The following is a 26,741-nucleotide window of genomic DNA, read 5'->3' as shown; positions in this document are numbered from 1 at the left end:
ATGCTGTAATGTAACAACATGTGGAAAAAGTCAAGGCGTCTGAATACTTTCCGAATGCACTGTAAATGTTTATGTCTATGTTTGAAGTAGATGAGGAATGCAGTGACTATTACAGAGGGCTTTCATGGTTGGTTCATGGATGCATGAAGAGCATTCAAGGAAACAGCCGTTTTCAATACCTCGCCGTGAGAGGATAACGGTCCTGAGCCTTTTTCTAAAGTGTTTTATATTGGAGAACACATTGGGAGGGATCTGAGACCATTCCTCTTTACAGACTCCTTCCAGGTCCTTGATGTCTTTCGTCAGTACTTATGGACTGCCCCCTTCAAATCAAACCACAGGTTTTTAATGGGGTTCAAGTCTGGAGACGAAGTTGTCCATTGCTGTTGATTTTGTGGCCAATTAACAATTTCTTTGTGTATTTTGTGAGCTTGAGGTTTTTGTCTTGCTGGAAGATCCTCTTGCGGCCAAGTTTCAGCCTCCTGACAGAGGCAACGAAGTTTTTTGGCTAAAATGTCCTTGTACTGGTAAAGTTCATGATGCTGTTCATTATATAGTTGATCTTAAAAAGGGCCCCAGGACCAGCAGAAGCAAAATAACCCCTTAAAATCAAAGATCCACCCCACCATATTTTCCAATAGGTATGGGATTATTTTCTGCTCATGCATTCTCATTTTGACGACAAACCCGCCATTAGTGTGTGTGGCCAATGTGCTCTATTTTCATGTCATCCAACAAATGCCTGGGGTTTGCTAAATCGCATAGGTACTTGCACTGGAACCAGTGCTTTGGTCAAATATTGACCACTAAATTAATATGATAACATGAATAGCGAACTCCTTTCACAATTTCAAATTCTGATGTCGTAATATACTGCATCATCAGGGGTAGACAACTAGATTTAGCCGCGGGCCCAAAAATACATTGTAATTGAACATGACAATCATTTCATACCCTGAGAGACGATCACATGTTACTTTATTTGTGGGAATACTTTGGAACAGGTTTCCTCAATTCAACTCATTTTAGGTAAATTCCTTGGGGGGGCCAATGGGCCCTGGTCAATAGTAGTGCACACGATAGAGAATAGACAGAAGGAACACATACACCAGGTAATCAACATAGGGTTACATAAAGGTTTGATGTGTTGATCAGGGTGATTACCTGAATCATAGTTGAGCCTTAAAATACCTCTACAAGGTTACTTCGAACTAGCATTGATCCACTGATCTAATCCTCTTGAAGAATCAATTCAGCAGTGAGACTGGACTGCAGAGAAACAGGCTTCTACCTGGAAATAGTCCAAATCTGGTAGAAATGTGTGTTGGAGCCAGTACCCAAAGCTGCCCATCATTTGCAATTCTGAAATGTATGACTACTTTGATGCCTGTGCTATGCATCCTTAAATGTAATTTAAGAGTAAGTAACACCCTATTTATTATTTAAGTGATAATGCCCTCAAAGGCGGTGTTTGGAGGATATATGGGTATGTTGTCTCAGGCCAGCAAACCTTGCCAATATACTTTCAAAACACCAGCTTTAAGGGCATTATCACTTAAATAATAAATAGGATGTTATTGAAACTCTTAAAGGACTGTTGAAAACTAAAAGTTAGTCTAAAAAAAGTAAGATAATGTCTAGTGGGGATCAAGGTTATAAATGGCCTGGCTGGGCTGATGAGACAGGATTGTGCAATCAGATGGAACGGAGTAAATAGGCATTTTAACGTCATAGATTTAGCCAGTGGTAACTTGTGGAATAGACACCGGCTGGAATGCGCTTTTAACCAATCAGCATTAGACCCACCCGTTGTATAATACACATCACTCCAGTTAAAAGACATCACTAGGCTAAATGACCAGGATAAAAGGTAAGGTAAAAACTGGACAGATATGAGCTACAGATGATGACAACAGTCTGGCTGTAGCTGATATAATAAGAACCAGAGGATAGATTGATGGATGGATAGGCAAGACAAGCTTACTCAAACCAATAATATTTCACAACAGGAAAACATTAAAACTACATTTTTTTTTACCATGCTCTGCAGTGGGCAGCAAGTCAGTTCTTAAAAAAAAGAATAATAATTTTTTACCCCCCCCCAAACATACCTAACAAAAAAACAGTGTAATATTGACGAGTCGACCTGTCAAACTGGGGTTCTCTTCTCTGGCATTCAGGACATTTTCTCAAATGCAAACACCAGGTATATGCCTTAGAGAGAGGAAGAGATGGAAGAAAGAGTTAAATTTAACAGGGTCCTCATTAGCTAGTGCAGGAAGAGTATTAAAGAGAGATATTAATCAAACATAATTAAAACAACTGATTAGCAGACAGGCCACTGCAGTGTCACAACCTCAATTCAGAGCAGAAGAATTTGGTCCAACCAAAAATATTGCCTTACATGTTCTTGATTAAAGGCCTAGTGCAGTCAAAAACATGATTTATCTGTGTTTTATTAGTGCATTCAGAAAGTATTCAGACTGCTTCACTTTTTCTACATTGTTACGTTACAGCTTTATTCTAAAATGGATTACATTGTTTTTCCCCCTCAATCTACACACAATACCCCATCATGACAAAGCAAAAACAGGTTTGTAGAAATGTTTGTAAATTGATTATTTTTTTATTTGTTTTTAAACGTAAGTATTATATTTACATAAGTATTCAGTACTTTGAAGTCTTCTTGGCTATGACACTACAAGCTTGGCAGACCTGTATTTTGGGAGTTTATCCTATTCTTCTCTCCTCTCAAGTTTTGTAGGGTTGGACACAGCTTTTTACAGGTCTCTCCAGAGATGTTCGATCGGGCTCAAGTCCGGGTTCTGGCTGGGCCACTCAAGGACATTCAGAGTCTTGTCCCGAAGCCACCCCTGCATTCTCTTGGTTGTGTGCTTAGTGTCATTGTCCTGTTGGAAAGTGAACCTTCAACCCAGTCTGAGGTCCTGAGCACTCTGGAGCAGGTTTCATCAATGACCTCTGTACTTTGCTCCATTCATCTTTCCCCCATCCTGACTAGTCTCCCAGTCCGTGCCACTGAAAAACATCCCCACTGCATAATGCCGCAACCATCATGAGTCACTGTAGGGATGGTATTGGCCAGGTGATGAGCGGTTCCTGGTTTCCTACAGACGTGACTCTTTGCATTCAGGCCAAAGAGTTAAAACTTGGTTTCATCAGACCAGAGAATCTGGTCTCTCATGGTCAGAGTCCTTTATGTGCCATTTGGCAAACTCCAAGCGTGCGGTCATTTTACTGAGGCGTGGCTTCAGTCTGGCCACTCAACCATGAAGGCCTGATTGATGGGAGTGCTGCAGAAATTGTCCTTCTGGAAGGTTCTCGCATCTCCACAGAGGACCTCTGTCACGATCGGGTTCCAAGACACATCCTTGGCCAATGCCGCAGACATTTTTTGTACCCTTCCCCAGATCTGTGCTTCGACACAATCATGTCTCGGAGCTCTACGGACAATTCCTTCAATCTCATGGCTTGGTTTTTGCTCTGACATGTACTGTCAACTGTGGAACCTCAGACAGGTGTCCCAAATCATGTCCAACCAATTTAATTTACCAAAGGTGGACTCCAATCAGGTTGTAGAAACATCTCATGAATGATCAATGGAAACAGGATGCACCTGAGCTCAATTTGGAGTCTCATAGCAACGGGTCTGAATACGTAAATAAGGTCTGTTTTTTTATTTGTAATACATTTGCAAAAATGTCCCAAAATCTGTTCTCGATTTTGTAATTATGGGGTAGTGTGTGTAGATTGATGAAGGAAAACCACGAATTTAATACATTTTAAAATAAGGCTGCAATGTAAGAAAGTGAAAAAAAAGTGAAGGGGTCTGAATCCTTTCCGATTGCACACCGAGGATGGAATAACACTGTGAAAATGATAAAGGCCCTTTTAGTTTAGGAGCTGTTTGAAAAGACTGCCTATGATTTCAGCCTGTTTTGGTGGGATGGAGTTTTGACCTGCCTGGTGCCATCACCTGGTGGTAAATTAGTTAATAGACCAATATGAGAGAGTTCCAAACCCCTCTGCCAATAACAGCTAGTTTTCAGTTCTCCTCCCCAGTCAGACCACTCCCAAACAATCCTAGCTAAATTCTTGCTTGAGAAATTTCTCTTTGCTAAGAAACTGTTTTGTTTTTATTCAAATGGCCATAAAGAAACAATCACAGTAAGGTTATGAGATGTTAACGTTTAACCGTTAATTGGTTAGCTGCTGAAAATACATTACACCGGTCAGTCTATCGTGACAATTTGCATAATTTAGTGGAATTAAATTGTCACGCGTGTATTTTCATTAGTCTTCATGATTCTTGTTTATCACACAGCATACACAGCCTAGTTTGAGGAGCACCTGTCAGACAGCGTGAGAGCAACTCCTCAAAATGCTGGTACTGGTGTTAAACATGTGCTTTTAAGCAGTCAATGCACAACAAATAATTCTAAATGTATGTTAACTGTTTTGATGATCATGATTTAAGAGGTACTATTTTTATTTCTCAAGCTCAACTCATAATTAAAGCAATTCATTTATAAAGACAATCCCAGCATTTATCTCCTGTTCTATTGGTTTTCATATCAACATACTTTCTTTGAGATCATAGTGGAAGAACACTCAAAGCCTCAAAGATTATCCAATTAACAAGCCAGTTAGCTACCACATACATGTATTGTCAAACTGTAAACAGAGTAGCAGAAACAAAACGTGTGAAGCCTTTACTACAGAAAATATTTTAAAAAACAGACCAATTTGGGAAATTGTTCATCTGACATGTGGTTGCTTGAGGCTTGATGCTCACAGAATCAGTAGGCTATTAAACACTCACTCAAACAGAAGCAGGTTGGGTCCTATTTCTGTAGATATGCAGTACCAGTCATCCTATGTCTGTAGATAGACAGTACCAGTCAAAAGTTTGGACACTCACCTCAATCAAGGCTTTTTATTTTTACTCTGTCCTACATCGTAGAATTTTAAAAAAGCAACAATATTAAAAAGGTTCATTGCAGCCGCTTTAATCTCAATAGCAAATCATTCTGGGTAACAATTAAGTACACTACATGATCAAAAGTATGTGGACATCTGCACATCGAACCTCTCATTCCAAGATCATGGGCATTGATGTGGAGTTGGTCCCCCCTTTGCTGCTCTAACAGCCTCCACTCTTCTGGGAAGGCTTTCCACTAGATGTTGGAACGTTGCTGCAGGGACTTGCTTCCATTCAACCACAAAAGCATTAGTGAGGTCTGGCACTGATGTTGGGCAATTAGGCCTGGCTCGCAGTCAGCCTTCCAATTCAACCCAAAGGTGTTCGATGGAGTTGAGGTCAGGGCTCTGTACAGGCCAGTCAAGTTCTTCCACACCGATCTCGACAAACCATTTCTGTATGGACCTCGTTTTGTGCATGGGGGTATTGTCATGCTGAAACAGGGAAGGGCCTTCCCCAAACTGTTGCCACAAAGCTGGTAGCACAGAATCGTCTATGTCATTGTATGCTGTAGCGTTGAGATTTCCCTTCACTTCACTGGAAGTGGCCAAGCCCGAACCATGAAAAACAGCCCCAAACAATTATTCCTCATCCACCAAACTTTACAGTTGGCACTATGCATTGGGTCAGGTAGCATTTTCCTGGCATCCGCCAAACCCAGCTTCATCCATTGGACTGCCAGATAGTGGAGCGTGATTTTTCACTCCAGAGAACGCGCTTCCACTGGTCCAGAGTGCAATGGCGGCGATGGCGGCGATGTCAGTTCTTGTGCTAACGTTGCTTCCAGAGGTTGTTTGGAACTCGGTAGTGAGTGTCGCAACCGAGGACAGACCATTTTTACGTTTCAACTTCACAATAACAGCACTTACAGATGACTATTCTACTGGCAATGTTTGTCTATGGAGATTGCATGGCTGTGAGCTCGATTTTATACACCTGTCAGTAACTGGTGTGGCTGAAATGGCAGAAACCACTAATGTGAAGGGGTGTCCACATACTTGTATATATAGTGTACATTACTGCGATTTTGACCAATTTAATTGAAAACAAAAATAGCTTTTTAGCAAGAGCAATTTCTCAAGCAAGAATTTTGCTATGACTGTCTGTTAGTGATCTGAGTGGGGAGGGGGAAAACCAAAAACTAGCTGTTATTGGCAGCGAGGTTTGGAACTCTTATTGGTCTATAAATTAATTTACCGGCTGGTTGATGTTACTGTTGGCTCGGCCCTAATTTAAGTGCTCTCGGTCACCTCTGGCCGCATGACGTTAGCCAACCTAGCTAATCAAAAATGTTCATTGATTAACCTCAGCTTGACTACCACCATATAGCTATAGCCTAGGTTTGTTTCATACACTTCTATTTGGGTTGAAAAGTTACACCTTTAAATGTTCTAAATGGAATGAAACCCCAGTGTTCTGTCTCTTATCGTATCCATCCAGGAATTGTCATTTCCTAGGTCTTTTGGCCTATTAGGCATCTCTTTTTTCATGCTTGGTCTTGTAAGTTAACCTAGGACCTATACTGAACATAAGCACAACACGCAACAATTAAAAAAATGTTACTGAGCTACACTTCATAAGCAAAAAAAGTCAATTGAAATAAATTCATTAGGCCCTAATCTATAGATTTCACATGACTGGGAAAACAGATATGAATCTGTTGGTCACAGACACCGTAAAAAAAAAGTAGGGGCATGGATCAGAAAACCAGTCAGTATCTGGTGTGACCTCCATTTGCCTCATGCAGCGTGACATCTCCACATAGCGAGTTGATCAGGCTGTTGATTGTGGCCTCTTGTACCCCTCTTTAATGTGCGAAAGGAACTGGAACAAGCGGTTTTACACGTCAATCCAGAGCATCCCAAACATGGGTGAGATGTCTGGTGAGAATGCAGGCCATGGAAGAACTGGGACATTTTCAGCTTCCAGGAATTGTGTACAGATCCTTGCGACATGGGACTATGCATTATCATGCTGAAACATGAGGTGATGGTGGCGGATGAATGGCCGGATCTCGTCACGGTGTCTGAGCATTCACTTTTCCACAATAAAATGCAAAGGTGTTTGTTGTCCGTATCTTATGCCTGCCCATAACACAACCCCACCGCCACCATGGGACACTATTCACAACGTTGACATCAGCAAACCGCTCGTCCACACAACGCCAATCACACTGTCTGTGGTTGTGAGGCCGGTTGAACATACTGCCAAATTCTTTAAAAAGACAGAGGCCGTTCATGGAAGAGAAATTAACCTTCCATTCTCTGGCAACAGCTCTGGTAGACAGTCCTGTAGTCAGCATGCCAATTGCACGCTCCCTCAAAATTGTGACATCTGTGGCATTGTGTTGTGACAAAACTGTATATTTTAGTGGCCTTTTGTCCCCAGTACAAGGTGCACTTGTGTAATAATCATTCTGTTTAATTAGGTGGATGGATTATCAAGAAGCTGACAGGTGTGTCATATCTTGGCAAAGGAGAAATGCTCACTAGCAGGGATGTAAATGAATTTGTGCACACAATGAGTGAAATCAGCTTTTTGTGCATATGGAACATTTCTGGGATAATTTATAATATATCCCATTTAGCAGACGCTTTTGTCCAAAGCGACTTACAAGTCGGCTGGGGCCACTACTTTTTTACATATGGGTGGCCCCGGCGGGAATCGAACCCACGACGCTTGGCGTTGCAAGCGCCATGCTCTACCGACTGAGCCATGCTCTACCGACTGAGCCATGAAACATGGGACCAACACTTTACATGTTGCGTTCATATTTTTGTTCAGTGTATATATATATATATATATATATATCTATAAATATGCTTTGTATGTGTATCCATTCATTTGACTAAGTTATTAAATAATACAAAGCTTTGATATTTGCTTCTCATGATCATTTCTTGATCTTTGTCGGCAAAAGCATAATACTTGAATGCGCATGGTTTTACTAGAATGTTAAATGGAATCAGATAGACTAATTATATTAATGGGATAGTCGATTCATGGGTCATATGTGAGTTATATAATATACACATATCAAAGATGACCCCACTACATCACCAGGCCAAAATGCCACCCCGCCAAAACAGGCTGAGATTTCAAGCAGTCTTTTCAAACAGCTCTTATACCATATACTTTTCACAACGTCACAGTATTACTCCAACCTCAGTGTGGACATATATATGAAAGTGACATTTTTGAGTGCACTGGGCCTTTAAAATGTTATATTGTCCTATACGAGATTCTGTAGAGAAATCATTATGGTACTATGCCTAATATCCACAACCAAGCCAACAATTAAATGACACCACTGCGTTGAGTCTCTAAACCAGAAAGACTATTGAAGTAAACATTATTTTACATTTACATTTAAGTCATTTGGCAGACGCTCTTATCCAGAGCGACTTACGTAATATACATTCATCTTTACATCTCTAGCTGTGAAACAATACATTTCAGCCTACAGACATTTATTACACTGTAAAATTAGATTAGAAACAGTAGATTAATACTTAGAATTATATTCTGAACTAATGACTAATACTGTTAGTAGAAGCAGTTAACATGACAGGTTAGAAACCAAACCCATGGTACATACTTGTTGCCTCCCACTCAGACTTGCTCAATGTTCCCTGTACAGAACAGACAAGAGGCAATACAGAATGGTCACACGGCTGTTTCTGAACATGATCAAGTATTGAATATTCAAATGTTTCTGAACATGGTCAAGTATTAGATAGTATAATGTTCATTTTAAAACACTGTCCTTAGGTACCATGAAAGACTCTTGATTAGAAATGCATCTATTAAATGTGTGTAAACTTTCCCTGAATGCATAATTAACATTTCTTTAAGGGGCAATCTGCACTTCCAACAACAACAAAGCCCATCCCTCCACTTGTTTTGGTAAAAAGATGAGGGATGGGGCTGGAGAAAAGTAACCACAAAAAGAGAGGTCTATGGATCCAAGGGCTGATCATCCATGAGATGAAAAGTATAGTTTTAACCAGGTTTGGGGGCTATAGAGAGTTTGTTGACAATTTCATTATTTACCTTAGAGAAAACAAGGCAGTATTTTGGGTTCTGATGGAGTAGGACAGTTGAACTAATCTCATGAGGCATTTATATGTTATATTCTTCAAGAATAAATGGTTATATCATTAATTTAACAGTCCAAATATGTATTTAAATAGCAGATTGCACCTTTAAATAAAGTAGTTTCACAAAAGCTAAAAAGTTCAAAGTGATATCTCATTGTATTCATCTCAGTGCTTCACTTAAGATTTCTTTTAGCAGCAGTGACATAGTTGGCGTGGGGGGGAGGGGGGCAATGGCATGGTTTTAGAGGCCCTCTTGGCTGCGGAGATGGAATTGTAATGTTTTAAAACAAATCTACTGCAATTGTACACATTTTGCAGTGTTCTTATGCTGTCTGAGTGACTCAAACATTTTCAATAAATCAATGGATGCCATGAAATGTGTTTTATAGACTCTCCCTGACTGTCTTTTTTTATTTTGGTGATTGTTAGTTCTTGAAGATGATCGTATTGAAAAATATATTGTTCCGTTATCTTTTCTACATACTTTGTTGGTTTAAGTTTACACTGAAAACACTGCATCTAAATATATCTATTGTAGTCATGGAGTTGTGCATGTCAATATGAAAACAGGTCTCCAGACATTCATTCTCTTACCAATGGCAGCCTGACATTAGGGCTGTCAGCCTTCTCCTTGGCGTGATCATAATCATCAAGGTTGTCTGAGGATGACTTGTTCTTGTTGTCTGTTGGGAAAGACTGTCACAAAACCATTACAGCAACTTCCAAGTTCTATTGAGCCAGGTTGAGTCACGTGTGGCCGTAGACTCAGCGGGTCTATAATACACTCCGGATACATAACGAGACTTGTCCTTGGTTACTGATGTTAAGAACACCTCTTTCTCTGTGGAGGTCCTAAACAGGGACATGATCAATTTGAAGGCTGTCGCTCCGGGCTAGTGAAGACTTGATCTTGTTTCCAGATGCTATACAGACACACGCTATCTGAAGAACAGACTAATCCTCATGTCAAAAGCTATGGGACATCATTGAAACAATTCCTGGTTCATCAAATCATAAAAGGTTTGCTTTAATAAATTAGTGTGACCTTTGTATTGCATTCACCTAAAGTACAGCTTTTCTGTCCAGATTGGAACTGTGTTACCTTCACTTCATATCATTAATAGAGGTACTGTGTCTGTACCAGAGAGTCCTATCATTAACAGAGGTACTGGTGTGTCTGTACCAGAGAGTCCTATCATTAATAGAGGTACTGGTGTGTCTGTACCAGAGAGTCCTATCATTAATAGAGGTACTGGTGTGTCTGTACCAGAGAGTCATATCATTAATAGAGGTACTGGTGTGTCTGTACCAGAGAGTCCTATCATTAATAGAGGTACTGTGTCTGTACCAGAGAGTCCTATCATTAATAGAGGTACTGGTGTGTCTGTACCAGAGAGTCATATCATTAATAGAGGTACTGGTGTGTCTGTACCAGAGAGTCCTATCATTAATAGAGGTACTGTGTCTGTACCAGAGAGTCATATCATTAATAGAGGTACTGGTGTGTCTGTACCAGAGAGTCATATCATTAATAGAGGTACTGGTGTGTCTGTACCAGAGAGTCCTATCATTAATAGAGGTACTGGTGTGTCTGTACCAGAGAGTCCTATCATTAATAGAGGTACTGGTGTGTCTGTACCAGAGAGTCATATCATTAATAGAGGTACTGGTGTGTCTGTACCAGAGAGTCATATCATTAATAGAGGTACTGGTGTGTCTGTAACAGAGAGTCATATCATTAATAGGAGGTACTGGTGTGTCTGTACCAGAGAGTCATATCATTAATAGAGGTACTGGTGTGTCTGTACCAGAGAGTCATATCATTAACAGAGGTACTGGTGTGTCTGTACCAGAGAGTCATATCATTAATAGAGGTACTGGTGTGTCTGTACCAGAGAGTCCTATCATTAACAGAGGTACTGGTGTGTCTATACCTGAGTCATATCATTAATAGAGGTACTGGTGTGTCTGTACCAGAGAGTCCTATCATTAATAGAGGTACTGGTGTGTCTGTACCAGAGAGTCCTATCATTAATAGAGGTACTGGTGTGTCTGTACCAGAGAGTCCTATCATTAATAGAGGTACTGGTGTGTCTGTACCAGAGAGTCATATCATTAATAGAGGTACTGGTGTGTCTGTACCAGAGAGTCATATCATTAATAGAGGTACTGGTGTGTCTGTACCAGAGAGTCCTATCATTAATAGAGGTACTGTGTCTGTACCAGAGAGTCATATCATTAATAGAGGTACTGGTGTGTCTGTACCAGAGAGTCATATCATTAATAGAGGTACTGTGTCTGTACCAGAGAGTCATATCATTAACAGAGGTACTGGTGTGTCTGTACCAGAGAGTCATATCATTAATAGAGGTACTGTGTCTGTACCAGAGAGTCATATCATTAACAGAGGTACTGGTGTGTCTGTACCAGAGAGTCATATTACATTTACATTTAAGTCATTTAGCAGACGCTCTTATCCAGAGCGACTTACAAATTGGTGAATTCACCTACTGACATCCAGTGGAACAGCCACTTTACAATAGTGCATCTAAATCATTAAGGGGGGGGGGGGTGAGAAGGATTACTTATCCTATCCTTGAGAGAATGCCAATAGAGGTACTGGTGTGTCTGTACCAGAGAGTCATATCATTAATAGAGGTACTGGTGTGTCTGTACCTGAGTCATATCATTAATAGAGGTACTGGTGTGTCTGTACCAGAGAGTCATATCATTAACAGAGGTACTGGTGTGTCTGTACCTGAGAGTCATATCATTAATAGAGGTACTGGTGTGTCTATACCAGAGAGTCATATCATTAATAGAGGTACTGGTGTGTCTGTACCAGAGAGTCATATCATTAATAGAGGTACTGTGTCTGTACCAGAGAGTCATATCATTAACAGAGGTACTGGTGTGTCTGTACCAGAGAGTCATATCATTAATAGAGGTACTGGTGTGTCTGTACCAGAGAGTCATATCATTAATAGAGGTACTGGTGTGTCTGTACCAGAGAGTCATATCATTAACAGAGGTACTGGTGTGTCTGTACCAGAGAGTCATATCATTAACAGAGGTACTGGTGTGTCTGTACCAGAGAGTCATATCATTAACAGAGGTACTGGTGTGTCTGTACCAGAGAGTCATATCATTAATAGAGGTACTGGTGTGTCTGTACCAGAGAGTCATATCATTAATAGAGGTACTGGTGTGTCTGTACCAGAGAGTCATATCATTAACAGAGGTACTGGTGTGTCTGTACCAGAGAGTCATATCATTAACAGAGGTACTGGTGTGTCTGTACCAGAGAGTCATATCATTAATAGAGGTACTGGTGTGTCTGTACCAGAGAGTCATATCATTAATAGAGGTACTGGTGTGTCTGTACCAGAGAGTCATATCATTAATAGAGGTACTGGTGTGTCTGTACCAGAGAGTCATATCATTAACAGAGGTACTGGTGTGTCTGTACCAGAGAGTCATATCATTAATAGAGGTACTGGTGTGTCTGTACCAGAGAGTCATATCATTAATAGAGGTACTGGTGTGTCTGTACCAGAGAGTCATATCATTAACAGAGGTACTGGTGTGTCTGTACCTGAGAGTCATATCATTAACAGAGGTACTGTGTCTGTACCAGAGAGTCATATCATTAATAGAGGTACTGGTGTGTCTGTACCAGAGAGTCATATCATTAATAGAGGTACTGGTGTGTCTGTACCAGAGAGTCATATCATTAACAGAGGTACTGGTGTGTCTGTACCAGAGAGTCATATCATTAATAGAGGTACTGGTGTGTCTGTACCAGAGAGTCATATCATTAACAGAGGTACTGGTGTGTCTGTACCTGAGAGTCATATCATTAATAGAGGTACTGGTGTGTCTGTACCAGAGAGTCATATCATTAATAGAGGTACTGTGTCTGTACCAGAGAGTCATATCATTAATAGAGGTACTGGTGTGTCTGTACCAGAGAGTCATATCATTAATAGAGGTACTGGTGTGTCTGTACCAGAGAGTCATATCATTAACAGAGGTACTGGTGTGTCTGTACCTGAGAGTCATATCATTAATAGAGGTACTGGTGTGTCTGTACCAGAGAGTCATATCATTAATAGAGGTACTGGTGTGTCTGTACCAGAGAGTCATATCATTAATAGAGGTACTGGTGTGTCTGTACCAGAGAGTCATATCATTAATAGAGGTACTGGTGTGTCTGTACCAGAGAGTCATATCATTAATAGAGGTACTGGTGTGTCTGTACCAGAGAGTCATATCATTAATAGAGGTACTGGTGTGTCTGTACCAGAGAGTCATATCATTAATAGAGGTACTGGTGTGTCTGTACCAGAGAGTCATATCATTAATAGAGGTACTGGTGTGTCTGTACCAGAGAGTCATATCATTAATAGAGGTACTGGTGTGTCTGTACCAGAGAGTCATATCATTAATAGAGGTACTGGTGTGTCTGTACCAGAGAGACATATCATTAATAGAGGTACTGGTGTGTCTGTACCAGAGAGTCATATCATTAACAGAGGTACTGGTGTGTCTGTACCAGAGAGTCCTATCATTAATAGAGGTACTGGTGTGTCTGTACCAGAGAGTCATATCATTAACAGAGGTACTGGTGTGTCTGTACCTGAGTCATATCATTAACAGAGGTACTGGTGTGTCTGTACCAGAGAGTCATATCATTAACAGAGGTACTGGTGTGTCTGTACCAGAGAGTCATATCATTAACAGAGGTACTGGTGTGTCTGTACCAGAGAGTCATATCATTAATAGAGGTACTGGTGTGTCTGTACCAGAGAGTCATATCATTAATAGAGGTACTGTGTCTGTACCAGAGAGTCATATCATTAACAGAGGTACTGGTGTGTCTGTACCAGAGAATCATATCATTAATAGAGGTACTGGTGTGTCTGTACCAGAGAGTCATATCATTAATAGAGGTACTGTGTCTGTACCAGAGAGTCATATCATTAACAGAGGTACTGGTGTGTCTGTACCTGAGAGTCATCATACATTTTATATTTGAGATTCTTCAAGGAGCCACCCTTTGTCTTGATAACTTTGCACACTCTTGGCATTCTCTCAAACAGCTTCATGAGGTAGTCACCTGAAATGCATTTCAATTAACAGGTCTGCCTTGGTAAAAGTTCATTTGTGGAATTTCTTTCCTTCTTAATGCGTTTGAGCCAATCAGTTGCGTTGTGACAAGGTAGGGATGGTATACAGAAGATAGGTCTATTTGGTAAAATATTATGACAAGATCAGCTCAAATAAGCAATGAGAAACTATAGTTCATCATTACTTTAGGACAAAGGTCAGTGAATCTGGAAAATGTCAAGAACTTTGCAAGGTTCTTCAAGTGCAGTCGCAAAAACCATCAAGCGCTATAATGAAACTGGTTCTCATGAGGACCACCACAGGAAAGGAAGACCCAGAGTTACCTCTGCTGCAGAGGATAAGTTCAGTAGAGTTAACTGCACATCAGATTGCATCCCAAATAAATGATTCACAGAGTTCAAGTAAGAGACACATCAACTGTTCAGAAGAGACCGCGTGAATCAGGCCTTCGTGGTCAAATTGCTGCAAAGAAACCAATACTAAAGGACAACAATAATAAGAAGAGACTTGCTTTGGCCAAGAAACACAAGCAATGGACATTAGACCGGTGGAAATCTGTCCTTTGGTCTGTTGAGTCCAAATTTTGGATTTGATTCCAACAGCCGTGTCTATGTGAGAAGCAGAGAAGTTGAAATTATTATCTCCACATGTGTGGTTCCCACCGTGAAGCATGGAGGAGGTGTGATGGTGCTTTGCCGGTGACACTGTCAGTCATTAATTTAGAATTCATGGCACACTAAACCAGCATGGCTACCACATCATTCTGCAGTGATACGCCATCCCATCTGGTTTGCGATTAGGGGGACTATCATTTGTTTTTCAACAGGACAATGACCCCAACACACCTCCAGGCTATTTTACCAAGATTTTACCAAGAAGGAGAGTGATGGAGTGCTACATCAGATGACCTGGCCTCCACAATCACCCTACAACCCAATTGAGATGGTTTGGGATGAGTTGGACCGCAGAGAAGGAAAAGCAGCCAACAAGTGCTCAGCATATGTGGGAACTCCTTTAAGACTATTAGAAAATAATTCCAGGTGAAGCTGGTTGAGAGAATGCCAAGAGTGTGCAAAGCTGTCAAGTGGCTACTTTGAAGAATCTCAAAATATTTCCATTTGTTTAACAGTTTTTTGGTTACTACATGATTCCATGAGTGCTATTTCATAGTTTTGATGTCTTCACTATTAATTTTACAATGTAGAAAATGGTAAAGAAAAAGTAAAGAAAAACCCTTGAATGACTAGGTGTCCAAACTTTAGACTGGTAATGTATATTGATCCCCACCTCCAGCGCTTGCATCCTCTGCATCAACATCTTGTGCTGGTCGTTCTTTATGTGCTCCTCAAAGAACTGGGAGAACGTTTTCTTAAACACCAGACGCATGTTGTACTTCTTGGCCATCCTGTCAATATAACACACTCGTTTAGCTCTCTGGTGATATAACAAAGTATATTTACAAGAACCTCAGACATTGTGACACTTGGGATCATAACATAGAACTACCACCAAATGTATTTACCATTGAATACAAAGACGTTATCAATGAAAGCATTCTGTTTGTGAGGTCACGTTTTGCAGGTGCATGACTGATTCCATGTCATACTTTGTCCACCATCTTCTAATATTACAATATGACTAAAATACCAAGTGAAGACAGTTCCCTGCCTTCCTACAAAATGTTAAAAACAAATGTTATGCCCAGGGGTTGGAACCGGTTACCAGTTCAGGGAACAGAACAGAAAACCGGAAAATAAAATGTTTAAGGAAGTGAAACAGAACATGGAATGAAAGTCATCCATATCGTGATTTTAAAAGCATGGGAACCTGTTAATACCAATATTTTAAAACCTAACCCCCCCCCCCCCCGAAGCCCAGGCTACTGTAGCTCCTCCCCCCTCTGAAGCCCAGGCTACTGTAGCTTCTCCCCCCTCTGAAGCCCAGGCTACTGTACTGACGTTACAAGCTTCATTATTAGCTAGATTATTAGCTAGAGTAGAATGGATTCACTTTTTCAATGTTAGTTAAAGATACTATAGGCCTAGTTCACATTTTATGTTGGATTATTAACTACAAAAAGGTAAGACGTGTTTTTAATTCTGGTGCCGCTCTGCACACACAAGCTTGTTAGATAGCTGTAGCTTGTTAGATAGCTGTAGCTTGTTAGATAGCTGTAGCTTGTTAGATAGCTGTAGCTTGTTAGATAGCTGTAGCTTGTTAGATAGCTGTAGCTTGTTAGATAGCTGTAGCTTGTTAGATAGCTGTAGCTTGTTAGATAGCTGTAGCTTGTTAGATAGCTGTAGCTTGTTAGATAGCTAGCTCAATGGACATTCAAAGTTCCTCCAAAGAATAATTCAGCTTGCCTTCTCTATCCACACTGATTGGTGAAGTAATTTAACAAGGTAAATGTAAAAAAAAAAAAAATTCACAGGTTAATATACACCAGTACTTTTTTGGGGGGTTCGAACCGGTCCAGAACTTTATTTTGCTGGTTGGAACAGTGTAATGGCCAAACCAAATGGTGGTTCTGTTCAGAATGAAACGATTGGAAATTAATTTCAGTTCCAACCCCTGGCAAAGACATCTACTTCAATTTTCACAAGCAGGTGGATTCACTTGACCAAAATGTCACAACACTTACTCTTCAAACAGAGGGAAGTAAACCAGGAACTCTGGGACATTGACCACCCCCTCCAGATTAAAGTCATACTGACAACCAAACAGAGGGTAGTCTCCCTTCTTCTGAAACGTCACACTGAACACCTCATTACCAAAGGAGTTGGAGTCTAAGGTCTCCACACGCTTCCTGAAGGGGAAAAGAACACAAGCCATCAAGTCTATAAATCATGTCATCAAGCCACTGACAGTAGCCAGCAGGTTGATACCATGTCATCAAGCCACTGACAGTAACCAGCAGGTTGATAGCATGTCATCAAGCCACTGACAGTAACCAGCAGGTTGATACCATGTCATCAAGCCACTGACAGTAACCAGCAGGTTGATACCATGTCATCAAGCCACTGACAGTAACCAGCAGGATGATACCATGTCATCAAGCCACTGACAGTAACCAGCAGGTTGATACCATGTCATCAAGCCACTAACAATAACCATTAGACCAGCAGGTAGATATCATGTCATCAAGCCACTGACAGTAACCAGCAGGTTGATACCATGTCATCAAGCCACTGACAGTAACCAGCAGGTTGATACCATGTCATCAAGCCACTGACAGTAACCAGCAGGTTGATACCATGTCATCAAGCCACTGACAGTAACCATCAGATTGATATCATGTCATCAAGCCACTGACAGTAACCAGCAGGTAGATACCATGTCATCAAGCCACTGACAGTAACCAGCAGGTTGATAGCATGTCATCAAGCCACTGACAGTAACCAGCAGGTAGATACCATGTCATCAAGCCACTGACAGTAACCAGCAGGTAGATACCATGTCATCAAGCCACTGACAGTAACCAGCAGGTTGATAGCATGTCATCAAGCCACTGACAGTAACCAGCAGGTAGATACCATGTCATCAAGCCACTGACAGTAACCAGCAGGTTGATAGCATGTCATCAAGCCACTGACAGTAACCAGCAGGTTGATAGCATGTCATCAAGCCACTGACAGTAACCAGCAGGTTGATACCATGTCATCAAGCCACTGACAGTAACCAGCAGGTTGATACCATGTCATCAAGCCACTGACAGTAACCAGCAGGTTGATACCATGTCATCAAGCCACTGACAGTAACCAGCAGGTTGATAGCATGTCATCAAGCCACTGACAGTAACCAGCAGGTTGATAGCATGTCATCAAGCCACTGACAGTAACCAGCAGGTTGATAGCATGTCATCAAGCCACTGACAGTAACCAGCAGGTTGATAGCATGTCATCAAGCCACTGACAGTAACCAGCAGGTTGATACCATGTCATCAAGCCACTGACAGTAACCAGCAGGTTGTTACCATGTCATCAAGCCACTGACAGTAACCAGCAGGTTGATACCATGTCATCAAGCCACTGACAGTAACCAGCAGGTTGATACCATGTCATCAAGCCACTGACAGTAACCAGCAGGTTGATAGCATGTCATCAAGCCACTGACAGTAACCAGCAGGTTGATAGCATGTCATCAAGCCACTGACAGTAACCAGCAGGTTGATACCATGTCATCAAGCCACTGACAGTAACCAGCAGGTTGATAGCATGTCATCAAGCCACTGACAGTAACCAGCAGGTTGATAGCATGTCATCAAGCCACTGACAGTAACCAGCAGGTTGATACCATGTCATCAAGCCACTGACAGTAACCAGCAGGTTGATAGCATGTCATCAAGCCACTGACAGTAACCAGCAGGTTGATAGCATGTCATCAAGCCACTGACAGTAACCAGCAGGTTGATAGCATGTCATCAAGCCACTGACAGTAACCAGCAGGTTGATACCATGTCATCAAGCCACTGACAGTAACCAGCAGGTTGATACCATGTCATCAAGCCACTGACAGTAGCCAGCAGGTTGATACCATGTCATCAAGCCACTGACAGTAACCAGCAGGTTGATACCATGTCATCAAGCCACTGACAGTAACCAGCAGGTTGATACCATGTCATCAAGCCACTGACAGTAACCAGCAGGTTGATACCATGTCATCAAGCCACTGACAGTAACCAGCAGGTTGATACCATGTCATCAAGCCACTGACAGTAACCAGCAGGTTGATACCATGTCATCAAGCCACTGACAGTAACCAGCAGGTTGATATCATGTCATCAAGCCACTGACAGTAACCAGCAGGTTGATACCATGTCATCAAGCCACTCACAGTAACCAGCAGGTTGATAGCATGTCATCAAGCCACTGACAGTAGCCAGCAGGTTGATACCATGTCATCAAGCCACTGACAGTAACCAGCAGGTTGTTACCATGTCATCAAGCCACTGACAGTAACCAGCAGGTTGATACCATGTCATCAAGCCACTGACAGTAACCAGCAGGTTGATACCATGTCATCAAGCCACTGACAGTAACCAGCAGGTTGATACCATGTCATCAAGCCACTGACAGTAACCAGCAGGTTGATACCATGTCATCAAGCCACTGACAGTAACCAGCAGGTTGATACCATGTCATCAAGCCACTGACAGTAACCAGCAGGTTGATATCATGTCATCAAGCCACTGACAGTAACCAGCAGGTTGATACCATGTCATCAAGCCACTGACAGTAACCAGCAGGTTGATAGCATGTCATCAAGCCACTGACAGTAGCCAGCAGGTTGATACCATGTCATCAAGCCACTGACAGTAACCAGCAGGTTGATACCATGTCATCAAGCCACTGACAGTAACCTCAGTCAAAGGCTGTGAGTATCACTATCACTACTATCACAACAGGAACACTAAAGTGGTTCCTGAGACATTAAACACTACTCAAGGCATTGAGAGATCTAATAATCTACGCAGAATGGCTCAATGGTGAACGTGCAAAACAATGTCAGAATTCAGATGCCATTGTTTTAGCACTACCCACCGGGTTCGTAAGCTACAGTGTGCGACATGGTTCAAATGTGCCAATAAATCAGCACAAGCTACCTTTTAGTTTTTTTCAAATTGCCGGCATCTTGAAGCTGAACTTGGTATCATGTATATGATGCAAATGCCCATACATTTAAAAATAAAAAAACACACCACTAACCAGGTTTCCACCAACCCTTGCGAGTAAAGTATGTTGGAAGAATAAAATGTCACGATAGGCCTCAGAAAGAGCATGTCGGTAAACTTTCCAAATGTCGACCAAACAAAATACACTTTTTGTCCGTAAAATGAATTATGCGAGAAATAGTGGTGGAACTGCCTTTACGGGCAAACATTGATAATAAGCATTTAATCGAACTTGGGAGTCACGGAATATGTTGTGTAGTCCTCCCACTATGACTCGTCAGGAAAACCATGCAGTTTACAAGGCTACAGATGAAATAAGTTGAGATGAACTTCACAGGGTGGTGAAAGTTCCTGTTGATGAGCTAGATGCTTCTTTCCAATAAATATTGAGGGTCTTATTCTGGTGACATGACGAGCGATGCTTGACTGCCGTTTGACTAATAAAAATGGCCATAATATCATGTAGGTATCCTTCCCAACCTCTGCCAGCCGTTGGCACACTTGCTATATAATCAAACCAAATTTGTGACAAAAGCAACAGTTGTCTCGATTTGAAAATGCAATGGAAACCCATTTAACATTTTTTTTTTCTTCTCGGTACTAAAATTAAACGTAAAAGTAATTTTTTATGTGCACTATGTCATCACGCACAGCCATTTCAAATATGTCTGGTGTGGTGCCTATGAAGTATCTACTTACACCAGTTCATATGCATCTGGTGTGGTGCCTATGAAGTATCCCCCTGGTCTCAGCCTCTCACAGGCGTTCTTCAACATCAGGTCCGCCTGCTGCTGAGTCTCAAAGGAGTAGTGGTACACAAACTGACAGCTGGTCACATCAAACTCCATCTTAGGATCCTTCAGCTTGTCTGTCAGCAGCTCCTGAAGAAAGAGGGGAAACAGATTAAATACCACCATGCAATGTTGGTGGTATCGAGAGGTTGGAAGAATGTTGTGAATGAATGGTGCCACACCGGGCAATGTGACACGGTGCCTCTACACCGGGCAATGTGACACGGTGCCTCTACACCGGGCAATGTGACACGGTGCCTCTACACCGGGCAATGTGACACGGTGCCTCTACACATAATGTATGAGTGAAAGTTACATTCATTTCTGCACACAGAACATTGTGATATTCTGATTTTCTAGTTTTTACTGACAAACAAATGACCACTTTGTGTTGTATGTGTAGAGAGAGGGTGTGTGTGTACCTTGGTACAGTCGGCTGTGATGAACTCTGCAGAGAAGATACGCTCGTTAGGATGACCCCTCTTCCTCATATACTCATAACGAACCTGGCACTGCTCCACCGACACTGCTGCTATGTCTGAGAACACAACATGAAAAATAAACAGTAGTTCACCGCAAGGCTTCTTTTCAACAGGCCTTCCCCCATTTCTCATGTCCTCTGTACCTACTGCTCAGAACACCAGCGAGGAGAGGACACAAGCAATCGAGGGAAGACTGAGAAAGATCCTAGATGTGGTTGGGAACAAGCTTTTTGTAATCATGCTGACTGTTCCTCAGACAGAAAAAAAATGTCTAAATATTGTCCTGTCCCTACCTGCACAGACCAACCGGCTAATGTGTCCTTTCCTCCACTTGAGCAGGTCTCCACCTTTCCCACATCCCAGATCCAGAACAGACAGCTCTCTGCGGCTCTGACGTACCGTGTCCAGGATCTCACCTGGGAGGATGGGAGGGACCACTAGATTACAAGATATCATGACCACAAAGATAAAGACTAACTGAGTGCAAACTCACCCTTTAAATTTATTTTACCTTTATTTTACTAGGCAAGTCAGTTAAGAGCAAATTCTTATTTTCAATGACGGCCTAGGAACAGTGGGTTAACTGCCTGTTCGGGGGCAGAACGACAGATTTGTACCTTGTCAGCTCGGGGATTCGAACTTGCAACCTTTCGGTAACTCGTCCAATGCTCTAACTACTAGGCTACCCTGCCTCCAATGCTCTAACCACTAGGCTACCCTGCCGCCCTGAGGAATCTTCTGTATTTAAATCAGCTAGCAGATGAACAGTGGAAACATTTTTAATAGTAACTTAGAATCTCACCAATTAGAACACTTTTAAGCCAGTTGTTGAAATTCCTCATGTAGAATATTCTGCTCTGGCTCCTGGCAGCGAGGCCCGTCTCCTGGAGCGTGTTGTAGTGGGTCGCCACCTTCTCTCCATGACCATGCTGGTACATGGGGGGAGAGAACGAGAGAGGGAGATGATTCACTGATATCTCATTCAATAATTATCTAATTAATCAGTTCCTTTCTAATTCATCCATTTCTTACCTGTTTCTTAGTTGGAGAGCAGTCATCCTCTTCCTCATCGTCATGCTTCCTCTTGGTGGTAGACTTCTGTCCTGTACTGGACCCACTGTTTCGGTCCGCACTGGAAGACAGATGCCCATTCCCACCCTCTCCTGTCTCTGTCTTGGACAGGTCCACAGCCTGATCAACCTCTGCCATCTCCACTGGTCAGAGAAGAGTCAACTTTGGCAGGAGTGTTTTGTCAAAATAATTGCAATGGCACGTTCAACTTCAGTAAATTTCTGCAAATAATTTGTAAAATCAATAGATGTTATTTACTTTCACAGAACAAGGTAGCTAACGTTATATGCTAGTGAAATGCATCTTCTAAGCTAACATTACTGGTACTTGGTTTTTCAAATGTATCCAAATGATTTAGCTAGTTCGACAGTATGAAAGTGCCAGTTGAAAGCTGTTTGTGTTCTGTTTGAGATGAGCAGCTTCTGAACTGGAAAAAGATCAATAACAACAATGTGTAACTTAGTTTGAGTGGAAGTAGCAGCAAGCTAACTGGCTAAGAATATTTCATCCTGGATAGCATCATTTGCACATATGAAAAACATACTTTTACAAGTCGCTTGGTGCAAAGAGCAAAGTACAATGTAATTATTTCAACGTGTTGAAAACATTATGGGAAAAAAAAGCTAGCTAACGAACGGCACTGTACATTTAGCTACAAGACCGCATAACATTGTTAAAAACCAGTGTTCACACTCACTTGAGTTTTCCGCCATTAAGCGTTTGCGACGGTCGTCATTTTGTAGTTTCCAACACCAAAATATACGGTATTCCGCCCCCTACTGGTCCGGAGTGCGATGGATGCTTTTCGATGACTGACTGCTGTTATGTAATATTACTTTTTCTCACATTATCTGGTAGCTATAGAGGAACACATTTTGTAATATGTGAAGAAAATCAACATGCTTTCATTGTGTTTTGTGTGATCAAGTGATGCTTTCAATTTTTGTAAAAAACGCAACAAACGTCAGTGGCGTGTTTGGTGGTGCAGAGCTGCCGGATGTCTGGGCTACTCTTCCCACAAATCCTTGCGGGCCTATCACTTGACGTAATATTTATGCAACGTGAGGATTTTCTGCTGAATGCCAGAAGGACAAATCGAAACTTTAGCCTGGGTTGAAAGAACGAAACACCATGTCGGATTGTCAAGTACGTTCATTTAAATATATGATGATAAATGTACGTTTTGTTGGTGGCTTACATTTTGTGTTGCTATCAACGTTGTGCGATGTTTGGGGCCTCCCGAGTGGCACAGCGGTCTAAGGTACTGCATCTCAGTGCTAGAGGCGTCACTTCAGATCCTGGTTCGATCCTGGGCTGTATCACAACCGACCGTGACCGGGACATAGCACAATTGGCCCAGCGTCGTCCGCGTTATGGGAGGGGTTGGCCCGGGTAGGCCTATATTGTAAATAATAATTAGTTCTTAACTGGCTTGCCTAGTTAAATAAAGGTTAAATGAAATTAAAATGTTGCTAATTAACCCCTAGCCAACGACGTGCGTACCTCGATCATTGAGTTTTGGTACACAAGTCCAATGGAACGCTGCGTTCGCCTTGCAGTATTGGGTTGCAGAAGCAATTGCAGTGCGTTCTGTGAAATCGGAAGTATGCATCCAATTGTAGGCGTAGACTTGAACAGAAATCGTAGAAAATGGTGAATGATGAACTGTTGTTGCACAAATATCCACGAACAAGTGGATTACATCATGGAAAAAGTTTGATTGCAGAATTCATCAAGGTGTTGCTGATCTTTCAACTATTAATGCAATCCATGCTTTGATTTGTGTAAGCGAGCTAGCTACATGAAATTGTGGTTCAATACCTAGATAGAAGTTCATTGAACATGAGTGAGTGATAGAACATTGAGTTGGATGGTTATCCTAGATAACTAGCTTAAGTTTGCTTGTCTTCCATTTCAGCCACTGGATCAACTTTACTGAACCGTTATTCAACTAAGGTAGCTATGGCATTGTTCTGTTTTACACATTCAACATGCACAAGTATCACACAAGTCGCGTTAATGTCATCCATTGTTGAGAAAAAATTTTAACTTTTCTGATCACATCAATAATGATTGGTTTTTAGCTATGTTGTTGAATAAAACGTGTGAATACAAAAACGCTCATTGGAACCAAGTGTCTAATATAGTGTTTTGTTTTGCTACAGAGGGTGGACTTGGCAGCAACAGTAAGAAGATGCAGCATCTCTTTAACCAGAGAGCGTTGTGGCAATCAGCTGCCCTGCGCTCCATGCTTCTGGGCCCAGTTACCTTGCAGCCGTCCACTATCTTGGGTCCACGGATGGCCTCCTACTTCCTCAGGAACTCTTGTCTTATCCCCAGCCCACGCTGGGTGAGCACATCAGGAGCAGTGTGGACCACAGCACCCCGTAAGTCCACCACAGAAGAAGGCCATAGCCAGGCTGACCCAGGCCAGGAGGATATCCTGGGGGACCGGTCCATTGGGCTGGTCCAGAGGTTCAGGAGGACTCTAAAGCAGTATGGGAAGGTCATGATTCCCCTTCACCTCATCACCTCCTCCATGTGGTTCGGGACGTTTTACTATGCTGCCATGCAGTAAGTTTGATTTAATCTTTATCTATGTAGGAAAGTCCCAATGTCTCTTTTGCAAGGGAGCTCTGTATCACAAAAATGCAGCATGAAATACAAAGTACATAATAAGGAACATGATATTATAACAAACAGTTCTATGCTACGCTGCCATGCAGAAAGTTACGAGTAATAAAGTTGTACAGCAATATCAAAATATTAGCGGTACTTTGCAAACTGAAATGAGAGGAAGGGACAAAGACAAACCCATAAACATTCATGTACAATGTGAGATGTTTCTCTGATGCGGTTTGTTACTCCTCTCCATTTGGGCATTAGTGATAATGGGCTTTTCTCCATCCCCCGGTCAACCTGAGGTCACTGGCTGACACAGGCACAGCTGAGTCTCATTTAGATAGACAACCCTGATTGTTTAATCAGAATAGTGTACGCCTGGCCTGCTTTATTTAGGCTCAGACGAGGCTGGGCCCAGTGATGGTCATTATTTTAGTTGTTGACACTTGACTGACTTGGTGTCATGGAAAATTAACCATATTAAATGAACCATTTAGGGGTATAAATGTGGTTCCGTTTCTGGAGTATGTTGGATTCCCGGAGAAGCTTGTTAAGCTGTTGGAGCATTCCCAGAGTGGCTATGCACTGACTGCGTATGCCATGTACAAGGTAAGAATGCTCATTTCATTACACGTTTGGACAGCATGTTGGACTGCATGTTGAACTATGGCAGTTCTTGAGTGTTGGCCCAGAGCTAAATCACCACATTCATCTCAACACATCATACAAATCACATTAACCACAATGTCCATGTTGTTTATTGCCAGATTGCCACCCCAGCCAGGTACACCGTGACATTAGGGGGGACATCCCTCTCGATCAGGTACCTCCGTAAACATGGCCACATGACCACCCCACCGCCTGTTAAGGAGTATCTGCAGGACAAGATGGAGGAGACCAGGGGACGCCTCTCTGAGAAGATGGAGGAGACCAAGGACAGGTTCTCTGAGAAGATGGAAGAGACCAGAGATCGTCTGTCGGGGAGGATTGGGGATAACAAGGACAAGTTGGCAGAGAAACTCCAAGAGACCAAAGACAAAGTGTCTTTCAGAAAGAAGCCGGAGTAGATACCATGTTAATTCCTGGATATAATTAAGTATATGTTCATATGGCCACTATAGCCCTTCAAAAGGATGGGTGGACACATCGCCCTAAACTGACTTCATCAGACACCACATGCACATAACATCTAAGCATTTCTCTTCTCACCTCCACGTCTGCTTGACTGCAAATAGTAGGCTGCTGCACCTGCTCAAATAGCAAAGGTTACAATGGATCTGGTAAGTAAGGAGAAAAATAGTTATATGATGTTAAAAGTAGGAAAAATACATGGGTAGGAAGTAGGAAAAGTAGGAAAAAAATGGGTGCTATATTTGGATGGAGTGATTCCAGAAGAACATGGTATGTGTGGTAGAGGAGTGGGCTTTGAATTGTTTCACTGCAGAAGTAGACTATTAAACACTTAATGTCCCCAGTCAGTCACAACCACAACATTCACACTGGCTCATGTTACAAAAAGGTTATTGTTGTTTTTACAATGTTATTGAGAGATGTATCTGAAATATTAAAAAGTACTTGTCGTCCATTGGCTTTCCAATTAAAACTGAACTGTTCACAGTAAGATGTGCTACATGGTTTTCTAGGTTTGATTTCAGCTGAAATACTCAAATATAGATGTGTTATTGGTACAGTCTTAACCATGTTGGAGACGTTTGGAGTAGGAAGCCTTAATGTCAAACTGATCTTTTCTTTTGCTTTTAGCACACCACCATTACATTCAAATCAAATATTATTTGTCACATGCTTCTTAAACAACAGATGTAGACTAACAGTGAAATGCCTACGGGCCTTTCCCAACAATGCAGAGAGAAATAA

At 41.8% G+C, this 26,741-nt stretch overlaps 2 protein-coding genes across 4 annotated transcripts; one reads left to right on the top strand and one right to left on the bottom strand.

The window, feature by feature from the left end:
- Positions 1–961: 961 nt before the first annotated feature.
- rnmt (RNA (guanine-7-) methyltransferase) lies at positions 962–23,533 on the bottom strand. 2 transcript variants are annotated; one of them, XM_064979433.1, is made up of 11 exons: positions 23,443–23,533; positions 22,206–22,465; positions 21,976–22,102; positions 21,467–21,589; positions 21,114–21,229; positions 20,600–20,781; positions 16,871–17,035; positions 15,517–15,634; positions 9,694–9,795; positions 8,598–8,631; positions 962–2,214 (listed from the first exon to the last, which is right to left on the bottom strand). In XM_064979433.1, the coding sequence occupies exons 2-11, from the start codon at positions 22,380–22,382 to the stop codon at positions 2,177–2,179; spliced, it is 1,182 nt and encodes a 393-aa protein (XP_064835505.1). In that variant the 5' UTR covers positions 22,383–22,465; positions 23,443–23,533; the 3' UTR covers positions 962–2,176. The 2 variants fall into 2 exon arrangements, with proteins under 2 accessions (XP_064835505.1, XP_064835502.1); XM_064979430.1 differs by lacking the exon at positions 23,443–23,533 and adding an exon at positions 22,942–23,157.
- fam210aa (family with sequence similarity 210 member Aa) lies at positions 23,284–26,493 on the top strand. 2 transcript variants are annotated; one of them, XM_064979434.1, is made up of 5 exons: positions 23,284–23,390; positions 24,163–24,200; positions 24,410–24,818; positions 25,364–25,475; positions 25,634–26,493. In XM_064979434.1, the coding sequence occupies exons 3-5, from the start codon at positions 24,439–24,441 to the stop codon at positions 25,931–25,933; spliced, it is 792 nt and encodes a 263-aa protein (XP_064835506.1). In that variant the 5' UTR covers positions 23,284–23,390; positions 24,163–24,200; positions 24,410–24,438; the 3' UTR covers positions 25,934–26,493. The 2 variants fall into 2 exon arrangements, with proteins under 2 accessions (XP_064835506.1, XP_064835507.1); XM_064979435.1 differs by lacking the exon at positions 23,284–23,390 and adding an exon at positions 23,843–23,981.
- The last annotated feature ends 248 nt before the right edge of the window (positions 26,494–26,741 follow it).

Source organism: Oncorhynchus masou, chromosome 12, assembly GCF_036934945.1.
Source record: "Oncorhynchus masou masou isolate Uvic2021 chromosome 12, UVic_Omas_1.1, whole genome shotgun sequence".
Taxonomy (NCBI): domain Eukaryota; kingdom Metazoa; phylum Chordata; class Actinopteri; order Salmoniformes; family Salmonidae; genus Oncorhynchus; species Oncorhynchus masou.
Note: the sequence above shows the minus strand (reverse complement) of the source record. Positions and strands in the feature narration are given on the sequence as shown.

Excerpts from the sequence above, each read along its gene's own strand:
- rnmt (XM_064979433.1), bottom strand. The coding sequence starts at position 22,382 with ATGGCAGAGGTTGATCAGGCTGTGGACCTGTCCAAGACAGAGACAGGA. Across the intron at positions 17,036-20,599 it reads CCAGATGCATATGAACTGGT|GAAGCGTGTGGAGACCTTAG; the intron begins GTAAGTAGATAC and ends TTTCCCCTTCAG. Across the intron at positions 15,635-16,870 it reads TACTTCCCTCTGTTTGAAGA|GATGGCCAAGAAGTACAACA; the intron begins GTAAGTGTTGTG and ends TTATATTGACAG.
- fam210aa (XM_064979434.1), top strand. The coding sequence starts at position 24,439 with ATGCAGCATCTCTTTAACCAGAGAGCGTTGTGGCAATCAGCTGCCCTG. Across the intron at positions 24,819-25,363 it reads TTTTACTATGCTGCCATGCA|GGGTATAAATGTGGTTCCGT; the intron begins GTAAGTTTGATT and ends TGAACCATTTAG. Across the intron at positions 25,476-25,633 it reads CTGCGTATGCCATGTACAAG|ATTGCCACCCCAGCCAGGTA; the intron begins GTAAGAATGCTC and ends GTTTATTGCCAG.